At 37.9% G+C, this 27,311-nt stretch overlaps 1 protein-coding gene across 2 annotated transcripts; it reads right to left on the bottom strand.

Moving 5' to 3' along the window:
• Window positions 1-54: 54 nt before the first annotated feature.
• Window positions 55-26,488, bottom strand: LOC106960759 (ankyrin repeat and BTB/POZ domain-containing protein BTBD11-A). 2 transcript variants are annotated; one of them, XM_015054048.1, is made up of 15 exons: window positions 26,256-26,488; window positions 23,174-23,326; window positions 21,524-21,689; window positions 17,772-17,861; window positions 15,869-15,970; window positions 14,113-14,206; window positions 12,949-13,084; window positions 9,631-9,863; window positions 8,414-8,592; window positions 8,098-8,203; window positions 6,762-6,864; window positions 6,601-6,682; window positions 5,777-5,845; window positions 5,584-5,697; window positions 55-5,072 (listed from the first exon to the last, which is right to left on the bottom strand). In XM_015054048.1, exons 1-15 carry the CDS (start codon window positions 26,477-26,479, stop codon window positions 4,842-4,844), a joined length of 2,082 nt encoding a protein of 693 aa, XP_014909534.1. In that variant the 5' UTR covers window positions 26,480-26,488; the 3' UTR covers window positions 55-4,841. The 2 variants fall into 2 exon arrangements, with proteins under 2 accessions (XP_014909534.1, XP_014909535.1); XM_015054049.1 differs by lacking the exon at window positions 15,869-15,970.
• Between the last annotated feature and the right edge of the window lie 823 nt (window positions 26,489-27,311).

Below are 27,311 nucleotides of genomic sequence, written 5' to 3'. Positions count from 1 at the left end.
AATACATATTCCTCTCACAAAAACAAGGAAAAAAGACAATTAAGACTTTAGATCTTTTTAAACTGAGGTCTTTATTAGCTGTCCACAATATCATGTCATGGAACGACAGAAACCGTAGCATGAGTGTAACATTTCTCTTTGTTGTTTAACTCCACCACATCTCTGCTTCTTACACCATGTATAATTTATATTTTATATATATATGTATATATATATAATTTGTACAATGTACATTTTCCCTTCAAAGGAACAGAAGTAGCAAAAGTTTCATCCCCATGTGGATTTAAACTAACCCATGCAAGTTATCACTGTGTCTAGGGAAAATTAGGTATATTACCAGTAACAAATACGGAGGATAATAAATGCTCAGACAAACACAAAGGAGGGTGTTGAGACAAAGCTGCTGTACAGAACACATTCCCAACAACATTAAACAAGAAGAGCCATGCAAACTGACATTTACTCTACAGCTTTGACCCATTTTGGGCCAGAAATGCCAGAAATGGGACAAGCTAAGCTGTTTTTTTTTTTTTTTTGCTACTGGCATAACATTAAGACTAACAGAAACAGATAAGCATAAAATCTTTGACTTTATTTTCATACTTTAGTTGCTGTTGGGTCACAATAATACTTTAACTCAAGCTCACTGGTAAAATACTCTGATTGTGTGAGGCTACATTAACACTGGCACAAAAAAGTGCTTTGACATCATCATGAACCTTGGTTTGCATCAGGTTATATATATCTTTCAAATAAAGCGTTTCCACTAAAATATGTGACTATGTGAAGATTCATTTAAGTTATTAACATACAGTAAACTCTTTAAAGCATTCAGGGTAAAATAAACAAAAACACACCATGGGGTGCCACAGATATTTGACCAAAAATATATATATTTAAGCAAATTTCAGTCACTCGTTTAGCTCACATTTACACCATAGCTAACCTCATGGGAACACAATCTGATGTAAATATTGCTTCTACTAAATGTCTTAAAGCATTATTAAATATAATTTTTTCAAAACTGCTGAATGTAAAATAAAATATATACTACTATGCATGTAGATAAGAAAATAAAACTGTAGTATAGCATCTATAATCTGTCAATATTTATAGAAGTTCATATATTATGTTAAGATTTTCTCACAATTTAGGCTAAAATATGGATGTCATTTTGAGTGTGCTACAGAATTATATTTCATAAGAATATAAATGGTGATTGATAGTGAAACAAACATTACATGTAAAAATGAAAACTGATTTGACTGTTGCATTTGGTCTGTTGCTGGAAAAAATTGCACAATTTCTTAATCTCCAACCGCTTTGTGTTACATTCATTAAATAGATTTCAGCCGTATATTAAAATACAACTGAATGCATAAAACTAGAGAACCTCTTAATGAATTGTCAATATTTGAACAGAAAAACTGTTGGTAAATATTAGGGACCTCTGGTGGCATTAAGAGAATTACTTGGTATTTACCGTTTTGAAAATATGAAAAAAAATATGGACCCTTTTCGCGTGACGTCACGCTCCGCCATGACGGACATCAAAGCAACCATTACGCTCCTGTAAAGGCTGTCACAAAACAGACACCCGGAAGTCTAATATCGCATTTTATTTCACTTTTAAAATGGTCAGAGTGCTGCGCGGTCGTATAGAAACCAAACTTATTTTATTTTATAACTTATATATGGCGGCGATGGATAGCAGCTGTCAATCATGACTCAGCCTTCAGTGTAATCGCGGATTTGCAGCGAACATTTTTTTTTTTACAACTTAAGAAGATTAACGTTCATACACTTTATAAGTATATATATAATTAGAAAGATAAATTATTCGCACTATGGAGAAGGTGCGTCTAGCCATTGGTAACCATGGAAACAATGCCGCGCCGTCATGTAGCCTAGCATGTACGAAAAAAAAAATGGTTAGCATCTTCTCTTTTGTATGTTTATAATATTGCTACGGTGTAAGGAAAAGCGCTGTTTATGACATAGTGATATAAATCACGTGGTGTGAATTCAGGCAAAGTCGGTAATTTGATCAACACGTCACCAGGGAGGAGATATGGGTCGGGTTCGAAGCTAGCCGTTTCCAATTTTTGTAAATACCGTCGTCAATGAGGCCCAACCAGCTGAGTTACGTTCACAGACAAATTAACTCGACTCGAACAAGTAGAATCCACGAATAAACTGGAAAAAAACAACTTTGGAAAACAATTGCAATCGTTCTGTTAAATACTCTCATCCCTCACTTCCGACGTCCAACATGGCGCCTCGAATGATAGAGTGACGTAGTTGTTAAGGGTCAACACCGTATGAGACAGTTGTGTGGAAAATTCAGGACTGTGAACAAGGTATTCTTATATTCAATGCATAAATTACCAAGAGATGTTTTTTTATTACTTTTGTTAAATTCACACTGTGTATTTAGTAGAGTTAATTTTTTTAAACTGCTAATTAATTTCCTGGACGGTTTCTTGATTTTCTATACATTTTTTCCTTACGATGGATGATCAAAATGTTGTAAAACCCATGCTACACCAGCAGGGGGCGATCATAGATATGTACTTGATTAAAATCCATCGTGTTTTCTTCAACTCATTTCACCGTTTCCTCTCAGAACATTTTCAGCTTGTATTTTAATTTTATGACATCAAAGCATATAGGTAGGAAGAAAACATAACATTTACTTAACTGTTGCAGCTTTTAGTACTGAAATACTGAGGGAATGCAGAAACTGGGTGCTTTTTAATCGTTTTACGACATCCAGACCATTCAGATGCAACACAATTTAAAAAAAATAAGTTTTGCAAAATATTTGGCATGATCTGCAAGGAGCTTTAATAATTAAGTATTTCTGTCATTATACATTCATGTGAAAATACGATTCCCTCCAACAAGATTCAGTGTTTTTCAGAAAAATTTAGACTTGAAGGTATTTAATATATATATATATACACAACTAAAATTTTAAATAATTTAAATAAACAATAGAAGAAAAGACTGTCAAGTTTTTTTTAGAAGGTTTCCACTTTTAAATCTCAGACATCTTTAGTTTGGTTACTGTTTAAGTGAGAGAAAAGATATATAAAAAAAAATAGACATCTCAGAATAATTTGTAATCAGATTTCAAAATAAAACTGCTGACATGTCCATGTTGGCCGACAAAGCATGTTCACCCTGAGAGCAGACAGTAAGATGCTAAAAGTCTCCAAAAACCCTAAAATGTCACCACACAACCCACAGCAGGTTTGTGTTACTTTTTGATATGAAAGTGTAAGGAAGAAACTTCAAGTTTAACTTTATTGATGCTCTCAAAGAGAAACATGAAGATTTAAGTTCGCAAGAAAGACCAGGAAAAACATTTTCACAAGTCTGAAATTTCTCTTGATATCTTTCATTTAGTTATGAAGACGATGTTCATTTTTGTTTTGTAAGCGCAACTGTATCACTTTGTTTTCCAGAAATCAACATAAATTTGATTAGACATCAAATTGCTAAAATTTTCTTAGCTCCTTGTGATGTGCTGGACATTATTTATTATATTTCAGTTTCATCTTTGGCTTCTTACTTATAGTTTCATTATTTTTTGTTTAATTTTTGGAAAGCTAGACTTTTTTAAAAGTTGATCTTTATATTTCCTCCACCTCTTCCTCCCTTTCACCACCAAACAATGACAGTAAAATATTATTTTGTGTGTAACTTCAATTCAATACTAAACAGCTAAAATAAATTAATACACAGATGGTAATTTAAATGCTGCAAACTAGCATGAATCTTGTAATCTATCCTGATAATCTGGGATGCTTCAGAGCAAAAATAATTGGAGGGGAAACCCTTCGGTTCAGCTAAAACTGGAGCAACCGGCGTCCCGCAGCGCAATGTTGCATAACACACAAGTCATACAGATGGATTAAACATGCAAGCTTGCATAATCCGGACGCACAGCGGGGAGCACGTTTAGTGAGGCCAGTAAGTGTGGGGATTTTATACCGGCGTACAAAAACGATGACTTCCAGAAGATATTTACAGTCTGCGTTCAAAAACGTGGTCCGTCTCCAGAATCCCGCTCTGTCTTGTGGCGAATAAAAAGTTAATAAGCAGCAATTTCTTTTACTTCCCGCTCAGAAAAGTGGTCCATGAAGTAAGCTGTGCATAAAAAAAGCAACATAATGGCAGCTCAGTAAAGGAGGAGTCATGCAAAAAGACGAATTATTTCCCGTGTTTTCGGAATCAAGTCAGCATAGATTTCGGGTTTATTTGAACCGGCTCGGCGGCGGCGGCCACGGCGGAAGTTCCTGTGATCAGTTTGGCTTCTGCAACATGGCAGATAAAACACAGTGAAACGTGTCCAGCAAAAACACACCGACAGACTGAGATGTAAGCAAGTCCACCTTAAAAAGTCCTCACATTGCTACGGGCCGTATAGCAGGGATTTCATTTGCTGCTGCCATGGCGTCCACTTCCAGAAAATGTATCGTTTGTATTGAATGAGTAAAACTTCTACTTTAGTTTCTGAGTGAAAAAAGTGTAAAATATGTATTTCATGCATATGTTCTGTATGAAACACAGTTGGATTATTGTGAACGAGGCGTCTTGACCGAGTCGGGTTTGTTTTTATCCGCAGTGAAGTGAACAGCCGTCAGGACAGAGGCTCAAGGCAAAGAAACAAAGTTAAGTCACAAACGTCTACATCAACGTTCAACAAGCAGCAGAATTAAAGGGAAATCCTGGCGGTAGATCGTCCGACAGCAGTTTGACGTGGGCGGGACAGTGTTTGCTAAAACGGGCGTTACATCGATGCTGCGGCTGGATGGGAGCGCGGCGGGCGGCGGTCACACCACCGAGCCCTTGGAGGTGGAGAGGTGGATGGAGTGGATGCGAGTGGCCAGCGTCTTCTCCAGGTCGTGGAGGATGTCGGAGCAGAGGCCGGGGCTGGACGCGGGGCTCTCGGCGGCGGACGGCTCGTACAGGAGCTGCTTGAAGGCGTCCAGTTCGATCAGCAGCACCATGTTCTTCAGGAAGTAGCCCTCGATGAATGCAGTTAGCTCCAACGCACCGAGAAACTGCAGAGAGAGAAAAAGGTGGAAAAATGCAGCATTGAAAAATGGGGAAATATCAGTTTTTTCTTTTTATTTACTTTAAGTTATCCGATTTGTTTTTGCAAAATGTAAAGTCATTCTAAACGTGATCTGCTTTGGAAAATGTGAATAAATAGAAACCAATCATATCTCAAAAAAACCTTAAAATCAAACAGTTTGTTATGACTTATAATTTCTTTAAAAGTCTTCATCTTGACCACAAAACTCCTAAAACTGAATAGTAATTTAATTAGTTTACTGGTTTGTAACTTTGATTACATACATTTTATTACAGGCACTGATCACATTTTTCCTCTTTTTGGACCAGAATCCACCTGCTGGCATTCACTTTTTTCTCTTTTCATTCTTTTTTTCTTCTTGCTTTTGTCAAGACAACGGCGAGTTAGAGCCTCTCAGAAATCAGCTGTCAATGGAGGCATTAATAGATGAGGGAGGAGATGAGCAGGTGCATTCACAGTCTGAGGCGTGTTCCCACCTTGGCGTGTTTGTAAAGGTCCACGCAGGTTTCAGTGGTGATGTTCTTGGAGCAGATGATCTCACAGTGTCTCTGAAGGGCCTCTAGTTGGAAGAACTTGGCTGCAGACAGGAGCTGCAGGGAACGGTACATGCAGGATTAAATAAAAACAAACTCAAAGTGATGACGCTGCCATGCAAACCCTCTGCAGTACCTCCATCACTTCTGTGTTGCGGATGTGCAGAGACTCTGTGCCTCCGCAGTACAGATACTGCATGACCAGCTGCAAGACAAAACATGCCAACACATTTAAAAGTAAATAAAAGGCTCCAGATCCAGGTTTTTCATATACCAAAAATACTTTTTTTAATAAAATCTGAACAGCTGTTGGTATCATGTAAAAGAGTGATTGTACTTTACTGGAACAAAACAACAGGACCGAGTATCGATCACTGGATCAGGAAAACTGAGTTATTTGAAAACATTTGGAGATCCCTCAGGATATTTGTGGACTTTTCTCTACAGGAAAGAGTTTAATTATTATCTCCTGTATATATTTAAAAATATATAGATATGTATCCAAGAGGCGCTTATTGTGTTGATTATATTAGCTACATATCAAAATATGTGCAAAAATTCACATGGAAAAAGTAAATGAAAAGATCTGGGATACAGTTTTACTGTAGGGTTTCCTCCAGTGTTTTATAAGCCTGGCGGGCCACCAGGCTTTACTTGTGCCCCCACCAGGCTAAGCATTGCTTTTTTTTATTTAAGTCTTTTTAAAATGTTTACATTTTTAAGACTTTATGGTTGGTGTTCAGGCATTAATCTTCCAATCTTTTAATGACACATAATTATCAAGTGATATTTTCAAATTTCCTGTCAACTTTAAACATTTTTTAACTTAAAAACACGACCAACTGCTGGATGAATGACTGGCCCAACACCCAACCACCGGGCTCAGCAGGTTTTCTGGGGAAGCTTCCAGTCTTACACATATATAACCTGCTAAAAATAAATAAAAAATCAACTTCTTACGTGGAAAATGTTGTATTTGACATGGCTGATCTCAATGCATGTGTTTTCTGCTGCTGGTCTGTTCTGGAGCAGAGACTTGAACCTGGTTGAAACACAAAACGTGTCAATTTTTCCATCTTATTGACTAAAATCAAGCATGTCTGCATGCAGCTTCCCAGTACCTGGCTGATGCTGTAAACAGCAGCACCTTGTGTGCATAAAACGGTTTCCCCTCCACCAGGAAGGTGACGTCAGACATCTCCTTGTTGTTCAGGAAGTGCGGGTCTGGGAAAAACAAAATGCTTTTATGCAAGAAAACTAATTATGAAGAGCAGCAAACAGCAGAAGAAAAAGCTGATGTTGGTTTTACATCGAGGTTCCGCTCCAAAATAAACAATTACTATTTCATTTGTTTTCCAAGCTGTTGTTCCAATGAGTCTCTAAAACATTTCTCTAAAACCCTCATTAACGTTTGGCTCCTTCTATGCTTCTTTTCTGATGTAAACAGCAGGTGGCGGTGCAACACTGTGCAAGTTTCCTGCTTAACTTCAAGGTAAAAAGTTATTATTCCCAGCAAGTGTGAACTGAATTAAAGTAATAAACAGAAGCACAAAATGGATGACTTAAAAAAATTATAATAATGATGTATCATTTGTTTAGTTTCAAGATGAGTTAAAACCTAAAAATGATAAATTTACCATTTAAAAACCTACATGGTATTTTTAGGAATTGAATTAAATGGTACCTGAATAAATCCCTACAGTATTAAAACATTTACATTTAATTTATGAAGCTATTTTCATCTACTTCATAATCACAAAAAGAGAGAAATCTCAACGTTACTCACTTCAGGATGTAAAAACCAACAATATAAAAGCTTAATATTATAATGTTTATTTAATTAGGGGTTGTTTATTTGAGTAAACGGCTAATAATGATAATTAGCAACTATTAGCTGCACTTTGCTGCCCAAAATTTACATTGTTGCGATTATTCCCTGTTTTGTAATAAAATAAATATGTAAATATACAATTATTTGTATCATATTTTTTCATTATTTAACATACAATTTAAATGCTAAATTTAAATGTAACATTTAAATTTAAGTTATAAATATAAATGATGAAAAATGTATGCAAAGTTGCTCATCATTTCCAATTTCTACAATTCTACCCATCTATAAATTACAGATTAATACTAATATTAATAATTTGCTCTCTGTTATTGACTAATGTCGTTAAAATGCATCAAATCCAAAAATACAAATAATTTGCTATATCAGCTGCAGATCAGATCAACCATGATTCAGCTGTTCACACTCTGACCACTAGATGGTGGTAAAACACTTCGAATAGGATGATCAACAAGCGGAGCGTATATGGGACAAAGGGAAAGAAGATAGATGCTGATTTGCGACAATCGTCCACAACGATATCAGAAGGATTTAAGACACAAAAGAGTCAGAAACACATGGAAATAAATAAAAAATGATTCTGTTTCCACAAAGTGAAGGCTCACCCAGGCGTGACGTCTGTTTCTTCTTGATCTCTGTCAGTTTGGGGATGGGGAAAGGTCCGTAGCACTGCGTGAAAATGACCGACAGCTGCTGGCTAATCACTTCATTCTGCAGACACACAGCAGCAGCACCGTTAGGGACAACAACTTTCCACATGCTGCGGCTTTAAACCCCTTGGTTTCCCCCTGCTAATCCTGAAAAAACATCATGCAAATGAGGAAGCTGATAGATTCAGTTTGTATTCCCAACAAGCCAGCCCGTCTTTTGTCTGTAGTCTGAACAAGCGGTTTGCTGCTGTGAAGGGAAGCCCCCGGCGACCTTGCTGGTTCGCAGGATCTGGAACATGAGCGGCAGGCCGTGTGTGATCAGCTCCTCCGTGTACTCGTCCTCCTGGATGCAGCTGAAGTCTTTGAGCAGACCCTGGATCAGCGGCCGGCGGTTCTGCATGAAGCAGGTGCGCAGGGACTCGAGCCAGGTGTGCAGCGTCCAAGGAACGCCTGGGAAAAACACACACGCACACACAAAATAAACCGCAGAGAGTGAATACAGAGAAATGGAGAAAAACAAGGGTAGAGTCACAGGAGACAGACGGATCATGTTTCTGCACTGGATGTCATGAGTGTTGGGTTCGTGGGAAATCAGAGGTAAAACAAATGGAGAATCTGAGTTTAATTAAAAGTGCTTGTTAATAACGGCTCTAATGTGATTGATGGAAATGAAGTGAGCGTAAAACACAGCAAGGCAGAAAATTAGCTGCTTATTCTCTGCCTTCATAATGATGAAGATGGGTTTAAAAATCTTAAAGCTGCAGGCTTCTTTACAAAAATATGTTTTTTACAAATCTGTTAGTCTCTGTGTCATGCCAGTGTGTCTATTGCAGTCTGAAGAAATGCACCGCTCCCGGTCAGAAGCAACCAATCAGAGCCGGGAGGGGGATTGTAGCGCTGTCAATCATGCTCGTGTACACTCTGTTGAATGTACTAATGGTGGAGAAACGACTTATCTGGGATATTTAAAATGTCTTCCAGTTGTGGTGTTAAACATTCATGAGAATTTAAAGTTTATTCATCTTTGAGAATGTGTTCTGGAAAACAGTCTCAAACAACGATATTATTGTTTATCGTAAGAATTTCTGTGGACAATTTATCGTCTAGATAAAATCTGTTATCATGACAGACCTTCGCACACCACTGAGGTAATTTGTTTACACTTTCCTTTTCCCTCTACCAATGTTCATCCTGTTTGTATCAAAGCCAAAGTTCTGGCTTCCCGGCTGATTCACTAAAACGTGGAGGTGAATGCACTGGACGCTGACAGCGGCCACATTTAAAACACGAGAAGCGAGGACAAAGCTCCATCATCCTGTTCACACCTTTGACCCGTTACTATGGCCTCAGATAAAACGGCTCCTGTTTTACGGTTGGGCGAGCTGCAGTGGGTGGGAACAGGACGGGACAGGACGGGCACAGCATGAGCACATCTGCAGGACAGCTGGAGGCTTGTGTGCCACTGAGGCATGCATTAGTAAGTCTGACCTAAGCTGCGGATGTCAATGGTGATGTCCACATGGCCATGCTCTGCGCTATGGTACATGGCCTCTCTCAGGGCCCGCAGTTTGGCCTTTCCTGTTCGCAGCGTCCCGCTGCAGTTGGCCTGCGGAGCCAGCCTCTTCTCCCCGGGATCTGAACCCTCGGCCAGGATCTCCTCCAGTGACAAAACGTCCCCCTTCTCCTTCTCTGAGTGGGACAGGAGCTTCCGGAAAACATTCCTGCACAATAGGGAGACAAAACGCAGAGTTGTACCATGGGTAAAAAAAACAAAACAAACAAGATTAGCTCTTTCAATTCACGCAGGAGCACTACAGCTATTTCTCTTGGTAACCAGAAAAATCCTCAGCTGGTTTTATTTAAATTCTGCTTTATCCTCTGAAAATGTTACAGTAAATCAAAATGAGTATGCACATGCAGATATATTAATCTATAAATGAGCGCAGAGAAAACTTAAATTTAAGTTACTCAGAGCTGTAAAGTCTGATGGCTGCAGGCAGAAATGATTTCCTGTGGTGCTTTTTGGTAAAATGAGGGTTAAAAACTGGACTTAGAGGAACAAAGTTTTGCACATGTTTGTAATAGAAACACAGCTGGGTTTATTTCGATAGAAAACTTTTTAAACTAATGTGAAAAACTGAGCTTAACCCTCATCGGCCAAGTTTTGGTATATTTTTAATAAATTCTCTCTAGATGACATTTGTTGTGAATTGGCGCTTTATAAATAAACTGAACTGAGTCTGGTGTTTGTGCACCCCCTTTCTAATGCCACTCTGGGCAACTGCCAGATCAAAACTGCCAAAGATATTTAAAAAAAATCATGATGTAAATGAAAAATCGACTCATGACCCGTCACTGCATTGCTGCAGCAGTGGTAACAGAAGCCCTGGTCTGAATGGATTCTAACAAATGCGGCGTGATCCCAGTTCGATAACGCATCATTGCTCCATCTGCTGCAGCGAGTTGGAGCGTGCAGCGCCGTGAAGCTGATCAATGTCGGGCTAGAGGTCTGTGCATGTAGAGTTTCATGTTTTCTATTCTGATTTTATGTTTTGGGGATGATTATTCTCTGTTCCTTCATCTCAATCTTTGATTAGATCTTGTTTCTGTTTCTTGTTACTCCAGATTAATTACAGTTCTTAGTCCTAGTAGTTCTTTATTATTAGATTAATTTCCTAGTCTCATGTGTGCTTCTCGTTCGCCCCGTGTATTTAAACTCTTCTCCTGAAAAAACACAAACTCTCACCAAGTATTTTTAATCTAGTTTCTAGGACAAATATTTTGTACGCTTGAAATAAGACAAAACTAATTTACAAATAACATTTCAGAAAGACACAGGAGCTTGTTTTAAGTAAATAATTCCTTAATAGTAATGAAAAAGTTACAGTTTAGATGGATATCTTTATTTATAATATGGGGAAAACGTCTTGCTATAGTTACTGGACTATTGAATAAAAACAAGCTTGTTTAAAGGTTACTTATAAGTTAGTTTTGTCTTAGTTTAAGTAATATTTACCCTAGAATACTTGGTAGGATTTGATGTTTTTACAGTGTTCTAACTTATTTACTATACAATTTGATCAAAATAAGAGCTTTATTGATATTTCACTTATAAAATTAAAACAAGCTCCTATATCTTGCTGAAAAGTTACTTTTAAGTTAGTTTTGTCTTATTTCAAGTGTATTAAAAATATTTGCACTTCAATAGACCAAAGATATTTGGTAAGATTTTGTATTTTTTGCAGTGTATTTTACACTCTTTGCTGGTTAATCTCGTTATTTTTTTCCCCTTAAGCATTCTTCATTTACTCGGACTTTTCTACTTTCCTCCACCATCAAAACACGACAGATTTTAGATCCTTAAAAATGATCGCTGTCAAAACTAAATTAAAACTGAACATTACATATAGTTAGTAGCCTTAATCTGCAGATAATCTGCGTGAGAAGAACCAGCCCTAATTCAGTCTCGGCCTCTTTACAACACATCGCAGCGTGATCACCACTCCATAATTGATTGTCTTAATAATGCTGCATTGTGCTGCTGCCGTCGCTCTCCGCTGCACTTCATTTCCCCGCCGCCCTGAATGCTAATAGGTTTTATCTTATTCAGGCCGTAAAGTGCAGCCGAACACATCGTCACGGAAACGGAGATATCTCCCGTGAGGAGCAGATTGAACGGATGTGAAGGGATCGATACTGTGGTGATCAGAGACGAAGATACAATATAGAAGCTGTGTTTTAATTTTGACTAGAACTAATTAAAGTTTCTAACAGCTTAACAGCAAGAAAGATAAAATAATATGTTATATTTATTTGAATGCTCTCTTTCTCTCTGTTCTGATTAAAATTGAAAATCTCACCTTTATTTAATGTAACGTCCATGCGCTTATCCTTCTCCACAAATGTTTCTGTCATTCTGTTATGAGAAAACTTTCTTGTTTCTCATTTTTAAAAGTCTGGGAGCCAAAAAGAGCGGCTTTACACGGTTCTGCTCCATCTGTTTCCCCCTCCCGACTGTTTTCAGTCTTTTCAAAGCGTAGAAGAAGAGCGCCTGCTGTTCGTTGCGTCTATGGGGCTCAGCACTGCCCCCTGTCAGTGAGGCACGGTACTTTATACTAGCTTTATACTAGTATAGTAACTCATTTTCGCTTTGGGCCAAATCATGATCATGAATGAGCCGGTTGTGCAAGAATGTAAAACTTGTTCACAAACTGATAAAATATTAATAAAATCTTAAAATTAAAAATTATTGAACATCTTTTCAGTCCCTCCAGGATTTCATGATTCTTTTTGTGATGTTATGCAATAAAAATCAAAGTGTTTGTGGTACTAATTTGGAAATATTTGCAATATTTGCGCTTATTTATGCTGGTATTTGTGACTTTTTATTACTCGCGAAAATATCACTAAATAATTATGTTTTCTTTTCAGATTAATACCTGAACACCAACTAAAAAGACTTAAAAATGCAAACATTTAAAAACAAATTAAATAAATAGCAATGCTTAGCCTGGTGGGAGCACAAGTAAAGCCTGGTGGCCCGCCAGGCTTATAGTACACTGAATGAAACGTTGCTTCTAATTCAAGTAAAGCACTTGTTGCTGAAAATGTGCTATGTAAATAAAATTCTTACTTCACCACATAAAAAGCCTTGACCATAAAAATGGTGAAATTACCACAAAAAAAAAAACAATTTATAGAAAATTCAATGATTTTGTTAGCATTGTTAGCATGTATTTTACTCCCTATGGCCTTATTTTCACTCATAGGATTGCAGGTGTATTTACGTTGATTGACTTGTTTCACCTGTGTCCGTGCGACGCTGCCAGGCTGAACGAGTTCATGTCTCCCAGCGGAGTGGAGGAGATGCCATTGCGACACATAGTGCCGATCATGGGGTCTGCTCCTCTTTCCAACAGCAAGCTCACCAGCTCAAAGTTTCCTAAAAGAGAGAAAATTATAGATTTACAGAATTAGAAACCACATCAGTTTACTTCTGCTCTGTTCTTAAAGGTCAACAGTTCAAATGTTAGCATGGAAACAAGCCTAATAACTTAAAAATAATTAAGTTAATTTATTTATAATTTTGCAATATTTGTGCTTATTTATGATATTACATGCGACTTTTCGTGGCTCGCCATATTGATCACGGACTATCTGACATCAATTAAGGCTGAGGCAGCAGTGTGTTAAAAGTAAGAAATACTGCCCCCTACAGGAGAGTTAGCGTCACAAAAACCAAATGATTTGTAACATTTTTGCAGAAAATTAGCAATAAACTTACATCTGTGCACTAGTATGAAAAAATGCTGGGATCTGTTGACTTTATGCGAATTTCCACACAGAAATTTTTAGAAAACTGGAGAGACTGACTGATCTAATTTAGCTTTAGCATCTGGGCCTGTCAAGTAAACAAATTATGCTGGACGATAAACTGTCCACAGAAGTTATTGCAATAAACGATAATATTGCAGTTTGAGACCATTTGGTAATGGCATAATAATAATAATAATAATAATAATAATAATAATGCAAGAACACATTAAGATCAATTAACTTTAAATTCTAATGAACATTTCACACTTGAACTGGAGAATATTCAAAATAAATAAACAGAACAAATAAAATGAATAATAAAGTCTCTATAAACAAAACTATCCTTCAAAAAGCATAAAAATGAAGATTTTTGTCATCTAGTTTTTGGTGCAAAGACAGAAAAATGACAAATAATTCAAATGGAAATGATTGAGTTTGTTTAAATGTATCATGCGATTAATTGATTTATTGAGTTTGACACGTTAAGTGGTCCTCAGCCTGAAAAAGTTTGAAAAACACTGCTCTAGTTTCTAGTGCAGACTTCAAATAACACAAACTACCTTAAAAGTAACTTTTCAGGAAGCAATAGGAGCTTTTTTAAAGTAAATAATTCCTTAGTATTGACGTGTCAGATTACAGTGTGTGCTGCTTCACCTGCAGCTGCAGCAAGCTGGAGCGGCGTCTCTGTGTAGTTCTCCGCCCCATCCTGCAGGGCGCCCTCCACATTGGCTCTGTTATCCAGCAGTAACTGTGGGAGAAATGGAGGAGGGAAACAAACAGGACAGGAGAGGGAAAACAAGCGAAGGAGACACGGGGTGTTACATTTCGGTTTGGCGAGAGTAAAAGCCTCGGCTGCTGGACAGACTCTGAATATGAATCACACTTCCAGCCTCGGCTTCTGGTTCAGTTCTGCTACTGATGTTGAGCTGAGGAGGAAGAATTTCTTTTCCTGGAGACAAAACTCTGATTGTTGGCATAAATATTAATAGCTTAAAGATCCTGGAGGCAACAATGTGCAACAATAACTACTACTCCAATAAAAGATATCTTATACTAAGAGTGGAAAGACACTCTGTGTCCCTGCGGCTCTGTATCATCCTGCCTGAGCTGCGCTTTTCAGCTCAGCTTCAGGAGTTTTCTGCTTGTTAAATGTCGGGACATAACTGTACATCTAGTTAACGCCCCCTAAAAGGATAGCTCAGGGTTGTTTCCAGCTGGGGTTTTGTGAAGTAGTTATCAGTAGTCAGCATCTCACTTGATCTAGAAAGAAGTGTTTATGTGCGAAACTTTAATTATTTAACCCTTAATTTCAACACATGCAAACAAGAACATCAACTGAACAATATAACAGCAAACATGACTTTAAAGATATGCTGGCTGATACTTTAAGGCACAAGCTAACGCTGCGTCTTACAATCACAATGTCTTTGTATTTTAGAGCAGGAATGACATGTTTTTTGAAAAGTGTGCTACCTATTTGTTCCGTTTTCAACCCCTTTTACTCTGACACATTTAATTAAAATCTATAATGTCTATTTCTAAGAAATGTCCAGATTTTTCTGAGATTAATCATAACACTGTCATAAACACAGCACCTGTCAGGAGTGTGAAGGAGCCTTAAATGAAAGTTTATGACTATTGTCATGAAGTGTCATTCAGTAAATAATGAAACTTTTAACAGTCAAGTTTGCATTTTTCTGTAAATAATATTTTTATGCAAAGTTGCATTAAAACTTTCATTGAAAGTGTCAAGTTTGCATTAAAAGTGTAATTATTTATTGAATGAAACTTTGTGACAACAGTTGTAAACATTTATGAAAACTCCATTACGTTCCTGACTGCTGTTATGTCAGGTCAGTCTTATGCACAACCCTTCAAATAAAGGATTATTCCTTAAACTTTTGTACATTTTGTCATGTTACATTTTTGAATAAAAGTCAATATATTTTACTAGGATGTAGTAAATGGTGGAAGATAAATCTGACAAATGTAGTCTGGTTCTTTTGAGGTATGTCTCTAACCGGCTTTTCTCAGTCAAATTGGATGAATAACAACTGTGAACATCCAATATTTTAAGCTTTCCCTGAGATTCTCCGCTAGATTTACGTTTAGGGTTTGCAGTGCAAAAACTCTTCAAATAAAGTGTTGCCGTTTAAGCACTGTACCGTGAAGCCGGATCCCTTTTATGTAAGATACTGTCAACAGATGACTACCCCGCAGAACCCCGATTGAACTATCAGACCCAATTAATTCCTCTTCTAAAGCACAGCACAACAGGACCAAGGAAGGAGTAATAAAGGACTTCAGGCATCATTACTATGATGATGCACAGTCATTATCAGTATTTTTTAGTACAAAGGTGAGGTCAGGGGGCCAGAGGTTAGAGGTCACAGGTCATTAACGTAACTACCTGCACGACAGGGACGTGTCCGTGCAACACGGCGAACGTGAGTGGCGTCGCCTGGCGCGTTTCGGGGTAAACTGAGGGGTGCTTGTTTACTGTGCTTGGCACCTGGGAAGTCATAGGTGAAGTTCAGGGAGAGAGATACACAGCTGTTATCACATTCAGAGCTCAGGGGGAGAGACGGGGAGGAAGCAGAATGCAGGACAGGTGGAAGCAGGAAGAGGGCAAGACGGCGGGCCGAGATTTTCCTCTCGAGTTTTGCAGAAAATCTTGAGCAAGTTTTAATCCTTCCCCTCATCTCAAATCCCCGCCCTAAGCATGAGGAGCTACATCTGCCCGGACCCGGTTCTCTGTGTCGGTGTGGCTCCACCTTGTCGTGGAGCTTCGTCTCAACAACAAATGAAACCAGAGAGAAGATGTAACGGTGACGACAAACGCATGCAGGACTGGAGGTGACGTCTCAGAAGCAAAGCGGAGGCGTCGCTCAGCGGGCTTTTTATTGCTGATTAAATGATCGAAATGATTTGCAAAAATCACCCAGAGGAAAAACAACTATTTAATGTGATGTCGCATTTCATTTGGGCTCTGATGCTAAGCAGCAGCGGAACCGTTGGTGTTTTATTGTGTAATGATAGGAATTATTAATGTCTTTATAATTACAGGCAGCCGCGGCAGAGGAGGAGTAAAATCTGAGGCAGCGACTGCTGTATACATAATTATTTATATGTATTTATTTGTCCATGTGTGTTGTGTTCACTTTTTAAAATTCTGATGAGTTTGGACTCAGTTAATACAGTTTAAATAATTCTGGATCATTGTTAAGGCTTCCCAATTATCAAATTAAAACCAAAAGATAACAAAAGAAAAAAAGGCAAAAATGATTTCACAATGGCAACAAATTAAGGGAGGAAGAGAAGCGCGCACGTCTCCAAATTGCTCCTATAAGCTAGTTGCTGGAACTCTGACAGAGCACAGTTAGAAAGACCCATTGAAAAAGGTTTTAATCACACATATTGTGGTAGATCTTTTCACGTTTTCACAAAATTTAAAGGGGCAGTATCATGTAAAAAATAAATTTTTGAACGTTGCATCGTGTTGTAATGTTACTCCCTCATCACAAACAAACCCAAAATGTTGCCTTGATTCTGACACGCATGTCTGAGAAATCCTTAAATCTCCATGGCAACCACTCAGCTGTGCAAAACGCCTGGGTGGGCCAAGCCCCGCCTTCACGGACGAAGCTCTAGTAGGATTTTCATCAGCAATAAATCAACAAAATGTGTCTCCATCCTCCAAGAGAGACACATTTATTCCAAATTAAGTAATTATTTATCCAGTAATAAACTCCTGAATGATTTCAAACAGTTGTCATTTGCTTCGGAGTCGCCACAGGGAAAAATCTAAAGAAGCCATCACTACGGTGAGCAGCGATACAGACACACAGGAAAAACTGCAAAGGAAAAAAAAAAAGAAAAAGCATGATTTATGATTGCAAAGCCGTTATTTTACTGTCTTATTTCAACTTAACAAATACGTGCAATAAAGTTCATGCGGTACGTGGCAGCGAGTTACACAGAGTGCACCTGGTTGTGTAACAGTGGTGTGTTATTGATGCGCCATAAAGCAAACTGCTGCTGGATAGCTGCGGCGCGAAGCGAAATGAAGTGACGGGCAGAGCGGAGGGACTATCAGCGGATTATTATTCAGGATCGGTGGGAAGAAAAACCGACAAACGATAATCGTTTGTTATCGGTGCACTTTGTGTAACGAGCAGAGAGCGAGCAGGTGAGACAGAAACAGGAGAGGTAAGAGAGGGGAGAGGGGACAAAGTTCTCACAGAAACAAAAGTGAATGAAACATTAAACTGGGACAGAAACATTGTGATGTGTTGGAGAGACTGAACTCTGACCTCGCTGTTGATGTCGGCGCCGGCGTCCAGCAGCATCTGGACCATGGCCTCGTCACCGCGCACGCAGGCGTACATGAGAGGCGTCATCCCCTGCAGGAAACACAAGATGGCCGCATCGGAGATTCATGTTGTGTTTTCTTCCCTTAAATAAAATAAACATGTTTTCTTTTGTTGTTTGTAAGGAAATCTGAGGTTTGAGGCTCTTCACTTTTCTTTTGTGGGTTCAGTGGAGTCTGTACATATTTTCACTGTAAACAACTCGGGAGGTGAAAACCGGGCAGAGCTGCAGGAAACCAGGAGAGAGATAGAGAGAGATAGAGAGAGATAGAGAGAGATAGAGAGATAGAGAGATAGAGAGATAGAGAGATAGAGAGATAGATAGATAGATAGATAGATAGATAGATAGATAGATAGATAGATAGATAGATAGATCCATCCATCCATCCATCCATCCATCCATCCATCCATCCATCCATCCATCCATCCATCCATCCATCCATCCATCCATCCATCCATCCATCCATCCTCTGGATAGCCTGCCTTTCAGTCCCAGATCAGTAAATTGTTCTTTTTCTTTTTGTATTTTATAGAAAGTCGAAGTTCGAACTACATCGTTCGGTTTATCCAGAGTGGAGGTAAGTATTAAATCTGAACCCGATTCTGCAGCTTCTCCTCGTTCCACTGCTCAGTCAACATCCCACTTTTACTGCATCAGGTGCATTTGGGAATTTCCGGCTCCATCAGTCGGTGAAGGTATCGGTGATTCCTAGCGGCGATCAGTGAAAGCTAATCTGGCTTTCAGATTTTTAAGCTACAAGCTTTTTGAGAGTTTATTCTTAAACACAAAAAAATCAGCACATTTCACTGTATTTTATTGGTTATTTATATGATATAACAACACATTTATGGAGCAAAGGAATAAATTGATGCATGGTTTTTACATTTTCTCTGCCGTTAGTACATTTAGCAGCGAGTACATGAGCTTAATTGACAGCCTCAAGAATCTCCTGCTGACACTGTTGTTGGTCATTTCTTCGATAGTAGCTGTCACAACATAGCGATAATTTTAACAAATATTTAGAGAACATTTTATTATAAAAAAATTAAAGAGGCATGAATAGTTTTGCGAGACACTATAATTTGTATTAAATTATGGTTTTATACCCTTGTAATTCTCTCTCAACCAGATGAGAGACCACAAGAAGTTAAAAGAGCAATAAAGTAAAAGCTGCGGCTCGTCTTCCTGTCTGAACTCATCATGGCGGCCATCGGTGGCCATAACGGCCTCCTGATTAACTAGATCAGTTTTCCAGAAAATACTAAAGACTGAATGACCACAGAGGGATACGAGTCTCTGACATAAAGTGCTGCAGCGGGTTACGAGTGGCTCATAAAAGGCCTCTGTTGAACATAATGGCCCGAGTCAGACATATGATTGAAGTCGGCTTTGCAGAAGCCTGTTGAAAACACTTCAGCGCCTCTGATGAATGGAAACAACGCTCTGCCTTGCTTACAGTAAAGTTTTCATGCTCTTTCTTTCTAAGCTCAGAGAACAATGTGTGTGGGTGGGAAAGCCTGCATGTGGTTGGCACTGCAAAAACAGAAAATTCAAGTAATTCTGGTCTAGTTTCAAATGCAAAATATTGTAGTAACCTTGAAAGTAGACAAAATTAACTTAAAAGTAACTTTTCAGCACGATATAAGACTCAGTAAGTTCTTAATATTGATAAAAAAAAGTACTTATTAAACTGGCATTTCAAAATTATTCCATGGTTTGAAATTATTTCAAGTTTTCTGTGAGAAAAGTAGGGAATCACCATGGCAACCGGTGACCTAATTTAAAAGCTTTTCCTTAATATATTAACCCTTCACAACCAAAAGACGGGTTCCTCGTTGGCAGATAAAATTTTACTCATGTTATATGTATAAACATAAGTGAAATAATAATGAAGCTCGTATTTTGATAAGTTAGAACACTGCAAAAACAGAAAATCTTACCAAGTATTTATTTTATTAAAACAAGTTCCTATTTCTTGCTGAAAAGCTACTTGTAAATTACTTTTGCCTTATTTCAAGTGTACTAAGATATTTGCACTAAAAGCAAGACCAAAAACACGCTGTAAGCTTTTGTGTTTTTGCAGTGTGCTGTTGATTATCTGCAGGACATAAATTGAGGTTCAAAAGGTCTTTCAGTTTACAGACAGTCATTTCGACCAGAAATTACCAAACTGAACATAAGTAATGATTTAAAGATAATTACCTGAATGAATCACCTTTATTCTATAAATGTGATTTCTGTTTTTCTTTTTTTTTTATCAGTAGTTCAAATAGATTGAGATTGACTCATTTGGTTGGATTCCAAGAATAAGTAAAGATAATCGACCATGATTGCAGTTAAAAACGGCACAATTACAACACAGTTCTCATCAAGTTTTCTGGCATTTAGCAAATATAAACAATTTTTTTAATCCTAAACAAGACCAAAAACAAGAAAGGTTTGTTCTGATTAAACTTTAGAAAAGGGGGATAAAAATGTGTTTGTGTCTTTTTATTAAGCATAAATATCTGGTTTCAACTGTACATGTAGGAGTAGGTAAGAGCCTCTCACAATAATCAATAAATCAATTAATCGCATGCTAAATTAAAGCAAGTTCAATAATTTCCATTCGCATGACTTTGTTGATGGTTTCTTACTTTAAACATGAATTGTACAGTTTCCCACTTATATCCCACTTTATGTAATATTTGGAAAGATCTTTTATATATCACCTACAACAGGAGGAAATCTGTTTTGCATGTATTGCCCCAAACTTCCACACAATATGTCAAATGCGGCGCAATGTGACTGTTATGCAAAATTTGCTCATCTATTCTTTGGATACATTTTGTCAAGTCAACAAGTTGTTTCTTCAGACATTTGTTGGTGTTTTAAGTTCTGTTATGCTGCTCTTGGCAGTTGGTAGTTACCATAGCAACCAGTAACTGACAGCTCCTCCCCCTTTTTTTCCGTTGCCGTCGGTAACCGTGGAATGTTCTAGAATCAACTCTGTTTACTTTACAAGTGTTTAGACACATTTAATCATTTACAGTGTTTCATGAGTAATTTAGCTATGTTTTGTTTGTTTTTTAATGGTTATCATTATTAATGTTCATTTCAGCTATGCTTAATTTTACAAACTGCTAACTGGGAGTTAATGCTTTGTAGTTTGTTTAGGATTATTTATTGTATTTTATTTAATGTTTAGAGGCAGAAGCTGCTGGAATGATGATGATTACCAACTTGATTTCCTCTTCTGTTATAATAAATGCAGTGAACCTGAAGGTGTTTGTCTGGACCTACTGGACCTGAGACTAACATACAGCTCTCGATAAAATTAATAGACCATTTATAATTATCAGTTTCTCTGATTTTATTTCTTTTTATAGGTATATGTTTGAGTAAAATGAACATTGTTTTTTTATTCAATGTCTCTCAAATTCAAAGCAAAAATTTCGTATTTATTTGCAGAAAATGAGAAATGATCAAAATAACAAAAAAGATGCAACCTCAAATAATGCAAAGAAAACAAATTCATACACATTTACAAACTACAATACTGATGTTTTAACTCAGGAAGAGTTCAGGAATCAATATTTGGTGGAATAACCAGGAGGTTTTCAATGGGGTCCAGTGCAGTGGGCTCTTAAGAAGGGTTACGTGTGTGTGTGTGTGTGTGTGTGTGTGTGTGTGTGTGTGCGCGTGTGTGTTGCACCTGTTCGCTCATGCTGTTGATCCCGTCGGGCCCCAGCAGGTTGACGGCCTGCTTGACCAGATCCGTCCGGCCGCAGTTGAGCATCCTGAAGCCCAGATCCTGCAGGAACTTGGCCTCGGTGGAGGCTGCGTCCAGCTTCCGGGTGGCGCAGAAACAATCTTCGGCTCTGCAGATGGAGGCGGCAGATACATTATCGTGACTAAGTGGGGGCTTATCTCAGAAATGGATTTGGGGAATCAGTGGGCATTCATCTCCCCAAAGGACGCCGGGAGAGAGCGGGAATGATTATTGCTCAGCTTTTCCCGGCTTAAACCAGAACCTAGTCCATACGCATCGAGCTGTTTACACTCAGAAACGACTCACTCATATCTGAGCCAAGTGCTCAGTCTTCTGCCTCCTCCAGGTGAGGCTTCTGCTGCGACTCGTTTTCTCTCTCTAATGACTCTTAATTGACGCTGCGAACAGCTGCTGCTGATCCGGTTCTCAACAGGGTCGCAGGGAAACCTCTTCACAATATTATTCTGATTCTACCTGACAATTATATGTGGCATTTTGAAAAGAGATGCTAATTGGTAACAAACACCTTCGCCGTTCTGTTTGTTTCATCTCCGCAGATGTTTGAAGTGGAAGGACTGTTAGCCCATGACTCTTTGATAAAATCCTTAAAATCATTGATTTATGCATGAGACAAAAGCTTAGCAGATTTTTGATTTTCTGTCTGTGAACTGTACAGAGACGCATTTGTGAGAAAATGTTTTTAAAATGGCAACTGATGGCTGCTGGTCCAACTGAAAAATTAAAATATCTCCATTTGTGCATTAAAACTTTGTTTTTACTATTTTTTCAAGATAAAAGGGATTCTGAGTAAAAACAACATGGTTCGTTCTTTTTTGCAAACAATTAAACAATTTTCCAACTGTTTTGTTTTCATTTAGCAACCAAACCAAAACTGAAGAGTCATTCGTAACAATATTTTGTGAATTGTTTCTTGTGTTACAGTGTGATGCTAAAACCAGCAGGTCACCAAACAACCTTGAACAAATAAACTGAACTCACTGATTACATTTTTATAAATCTATACGCTGATGATATTCGGCTGATGCTGCGTTCACACCAAACGCGAATTGAGAGTCATTCTGGTTTACGTTCAAAGTCTGCGTGGAGGCTCTGCCCTGCGTCGCGTTTCCAGGACAATCTGAAGCGTTTGGCGGGCGTACAGGCGTTCGCCGCTCGATGTGGGGAATCAACCAATCAGAGAGACTCCGCTACGTCTCTCTGGTGCATTTTCCGACGTAATCTCAGGGGAAAAAAACCCATGGAGGATAAAGTAATTGTGGCTGTTTGCTTTCGTCCTATAATCTACCAAAAATCACAGTTACAGAGACAGGAATAGGAAGGATCAGGAAGGAAGTTGGGATGTCGGATAAGTTATAACTTTTACTATTTGAAAATAATTCCCACACATATTTAAATAAACATATTTATTTAGAGGAAACATGCAGAAGACGGTGGGAGAGTTTGCGGTACACGTCTCCTCTCTCGCAGCGTGAGAAATCCAATCAGGTTTTAACCAGAACGAGTGAGAAATTTGCTCAAAGAGCCAGGAGCCGAAGCCCGTACGGCGTATTTGGACTTTGTTTTCGTTCTTACTTGATTTGCCGCGGCTCGCAGTCCACCCCGGGCAGCAGCAGCCTGGCGGCCTGTCTCACATCGTCGCTGTCGACGGAGAAGCTGCGTCTGTGTTCGGTGTGGGCGACGGCCACACGGATCCACTCCATCAGCGGAGGCAGAACCAAGAACGGCCTGCAGAGCAGAACAGGGCTCAGTAATGATTAGCATCAGTCATTTCAGAGTCAGATTACATTAAATTTGACGAGGGTAATGATTTGTTCAGCAGCTCTGTGCGAGTAAGTTACACTCGTTACACAATTTCAGTGTAGAAATATTAATAATTTACACCATTAGCTAAAATCCCAGCCTGGCGTAAACAGTTAATAGAGATGTTGGTTCCCTTTGAGGCTCAAACTAAACTCATTAAAGATGTCCTGATAGATATTAGAGAGGCAGCAACACAAAATCAATACTTAAAATTTATTACAGGGACAATTCAGAGCTGAAAGAGATCTAGGAGCGGTAACCTCCCTAAGTGCTGTTATTACCCTCATTTATCACAAAGAGCAGTGGCCTGACTGATAAATGATGTGTGCATTCTTCATAATTTATTATAAAAGTGTGTTTTTTAGATTAATCAATCTAAAAATAACCCACGCGCGCTCTGCCTGCGCCGTGTTTCTCCTCCTGCAGGGAAACGTCAGCAGAGTGATTTTATCTGACGCAGGATAAAACCAGGGGCGTCAGAAAGGGAAAGGATTCAGATTTCTGTGGGAAGTCAACTTAAACTATATTTCACCTCTTTAAAACAGCAGTGATGGATGAAAACAAAGCAGTAGTGTAAATTAAAAGTATTTACAGTTTATATTCTGTAAAAAAAAAATATATATCACCTTTAACTTTGATCAAATTGAGCTTTAAATTCACTTGGTTTGGAAAATTCCCTTGTTTCATTTAAGCAAATTTTTGCACCACTTCGATGGATGCCGATTCTTTTAATGAAGATTTTTGCTTTTTTACTTTTTATTAGTTTATCTATAATGGTAGAACACTTTAGTCGTGTGTAAACAGCTTTTTAAACCTAATTATGATTCATTTATTCACATTTATAATAATAAAAAACATCTATATTCATATGTATCGTTATCGCTTAACTCCATTTCACATAAATTGTACTTAAATTTAATTCGCTGTACTTTCTCATGTCAGTATTCAATAAACTTTTGTAAGTACGCAACGTTCAGATTATCTGACCTTCAGAAACAACATCCACATGTAATTACAGAGTAAAACCTTAAAGTTATCCAATATGGTAAATTAAATCACAAAACTCTAATCTTATCCATCAAAAAGTCATCGCTGTAATAGCATTTAATAATTAAGCATCTAGTCTAGTCTACATTTCAATTTTTTTTTTAAATAAATCAATGAACACTCTGCGGTTCTTTTGCAAATGTAACCTTGCCTCTCCTATTTAGTTTCAATTGAACTTTTTCATCGTATTTAATCACTTTGCTTGTCATCCTGCAGATTCATTCAGGTCCTTGCTGCTCGTCTCCAAGCTTTCAGCTGAATGCTAAGCAGAGTTTTGTCTCAGAGGGATGGAAACTCTGCTGACGTGTCACTCCGCCTTGACATTCCTCACGTTCCCAAGGGTCGCCCCGATGGAGTTTCAGCGTTCCTCGGCGAGGAAGAACGCGAGAAAGATGTTGGAATATCTGTCCATCAAGAAGCTGCAGGCTTTGGCAAGAGTCAGCGCTGACCGGCCCACGCTGCTGGAGCAAATACCTTCAGCAAGAATGTAGAAATGTAGGTTTTTATTGTGAGCCTGTACTCAGCTTGGCTGGAAGGTTAAAAGGACAGATGCAAAAATCGACTCAGTTGCCAGAAGTCATATTAGTAAATCTGAATCTGTTAAATATCTTATCATTTCATTCAGGGGTGTTAAAGTTGAGACTCAGCTAAAAGTTTCAGAACTAGAAACCAGCACCTCTGCTCCACAGTGTAAATCGTAACTTCGTATTTAACTGAAAAAGACGAGTGGACACAACGTGACTTTGGTCGCAGTTTAGCTGAACTCAATTAAACGACGATGTGTTAAGAACAAGAACTCGCCAAAGAACTCAGACATTTTGAGATTAATCAAAAAAATCCTAATTTGCTAGATTTTTTTTTTGTTGAAAGTTTGAGATGAGGCACAGAAATTTTTGAGAAAGAAACTTGGAAATTTCTGAATTTTTTTCTAGCAAATTTTCAAACTTTTAACTCTAAGAAATTTCCTTTTTTTCATTTAATTCCTGAGATCAATCTAAAAACATCAAAGTTTTTTCTATCAAATATTCAACTTTTGACACTCAGAAATGTTCTATTTTTTCCATTTAATTCCTGAGGTCCATCTAAAAACATCTGAATTTTTAACTTTTCAAACTAAGATTTCTATTTTTTTTTCCATTTAATTTATTAGATTAATATAAAAGTATCTGAGTTTTTTCTAGCAAATTATTGACTTTTGACATTCAAAAATTTCCTAATTTTTCAATTTAATTTCTGAGATTGGTATAAAGATATCTGAGTTTTCTCTAGCAATTTTTGATGTATGACACCAATAAATTTCCGTTTAATCTCCAATTTTAATTTAAAAGTATCTAAGGCTATTTGTAGCAATTTTTTTTTACTTTTGACATTCATAAATTTTCTTATTTCTTCTATTTAATTCCTGAGATAAATCTAAAAACACCAGAGGATTGTTTTAGCAGATTTTTGACTTTTCAATCTTAGAAACTTCCTTGTTTATTCTAGGAAATTTCTAAGATTTTCTAGAGGAAATGTTCTTTTTTCAGCGAATTCTGTGGTGTAAAGTGAGCAATAAATTTGGATTTAAGTGAATAAATTAAGTGGATTTAACTTATGTTTTCACATAGTTACAATACATTAAATAAAAACCAAACATTTTAAGTGAAGTCAGCACTGTTTTTCTGTCTTGGCCGACATTGAACATCAAATGTCTGCATCGTTTTGGAAATAAAAAGCGAGTTGGTGCAGCCCGACTATCTCTCGTTAAGTAATTTCACAATAATAATAATAATAATAATAATACCTGAAAGGTAAGTGAGCGTCTCACCTCTCGGTTTGTAGGGTGACTTTGGACGGCTCCACGTTGGGGTTCTCCCACTCCATCTGTGGGCAGTGCATGAAGTAACAGAGGGTGTAGAGCGCTTCGGGTTCCCAGTGGACCGTAGAGCTGCTCTTCTGGTGGACCGGCGTCCCGTTGCTCGGGTTCTTGATGTGTAACGGCTGCAGGTGATGCATGGCCCGGGAAACCAAATCACCTGGAAAACATGACATCAGCCTCGTTCATTAAAACCGAGCTGTAAATCGCAGGTTTAGTTGACGTAAAAAGGAAATGCGCTCCCCTGATACACAAAGCCCGTCTATTGATTAAGCCACCATGTGCCCACGCTGTCTTGAGTGGAAAATTGCCGTCTTAAAAGCCATCCTACTCACATAAGCTCTGTTTTTCTCCTTTGTTCAGTTTCAGTTTCGTTCAGTTCATTTATCCCGGGTCAGTTCAGCAGAAATATTTCACTTAATAACCAGCAAAGCTTATTTAAAACGCGCAGGAAATTGTCTAATTGTTTGATTTAGAGTATTTCTAATTGCTTGAGTGGAGAATTTAGGTAAGTTTTGTTAAAGTGGTGATTCAGATTGGGAAGACTGATTTAACCCCACTGGGCAACATTTTTACAGTGTAACTCTGAAAAAACTAAATATCTCATTTCAATCTTGCAATTCTGAGACAAACAAGATGAACTGAACAGATTTATTTTAATTATTGACACTTTTTTTTTTAACCAACTGTAACATCCGGCTGAGTGGTGAAGATTAATATAATATATACAGAAGGCAAAATTACAGAAAAACATGATAAAAAATTCATGAATCAATGTTTTAACAGCTGTTAAACTTTAGACGTGTTTTAATTAAAGTGGGTTTAAAAATGTAACTTTTGTATAGGTACAGTCCGTTTTTATCCAAGAAAATCAACAATATCTCCAAAAATCACAGGGATTATCATTTAATCCTAAAAGGCAGGGATGTCAAACTTATTTTAATTTTGGGTTATATAAAAAATCTGAACGTTCTTGTGCCAGAATATATTGATTAAACAAATTAAACT

This window comes from Poecilia latipinna, unplaced genomic scaffold (assembly GCF_001443285.1).
Source record: "Poecilia latipinna isolate Pla-1442-1.1 unplaced genomic scaffold, P_latipinna-1.0 Scaffold1226, whole genome shotgun sequence".
NCBI classification, from domain to species: Eukaryota; Metazoa; Chordata; class Actinopteri; order Cyprinodontiformes; family Poeciliidae; genus Poecilia; species Poecilia latipinna.
This window is presented reverse-complemented; position numbering and strand designations above follow the sequence as displayed.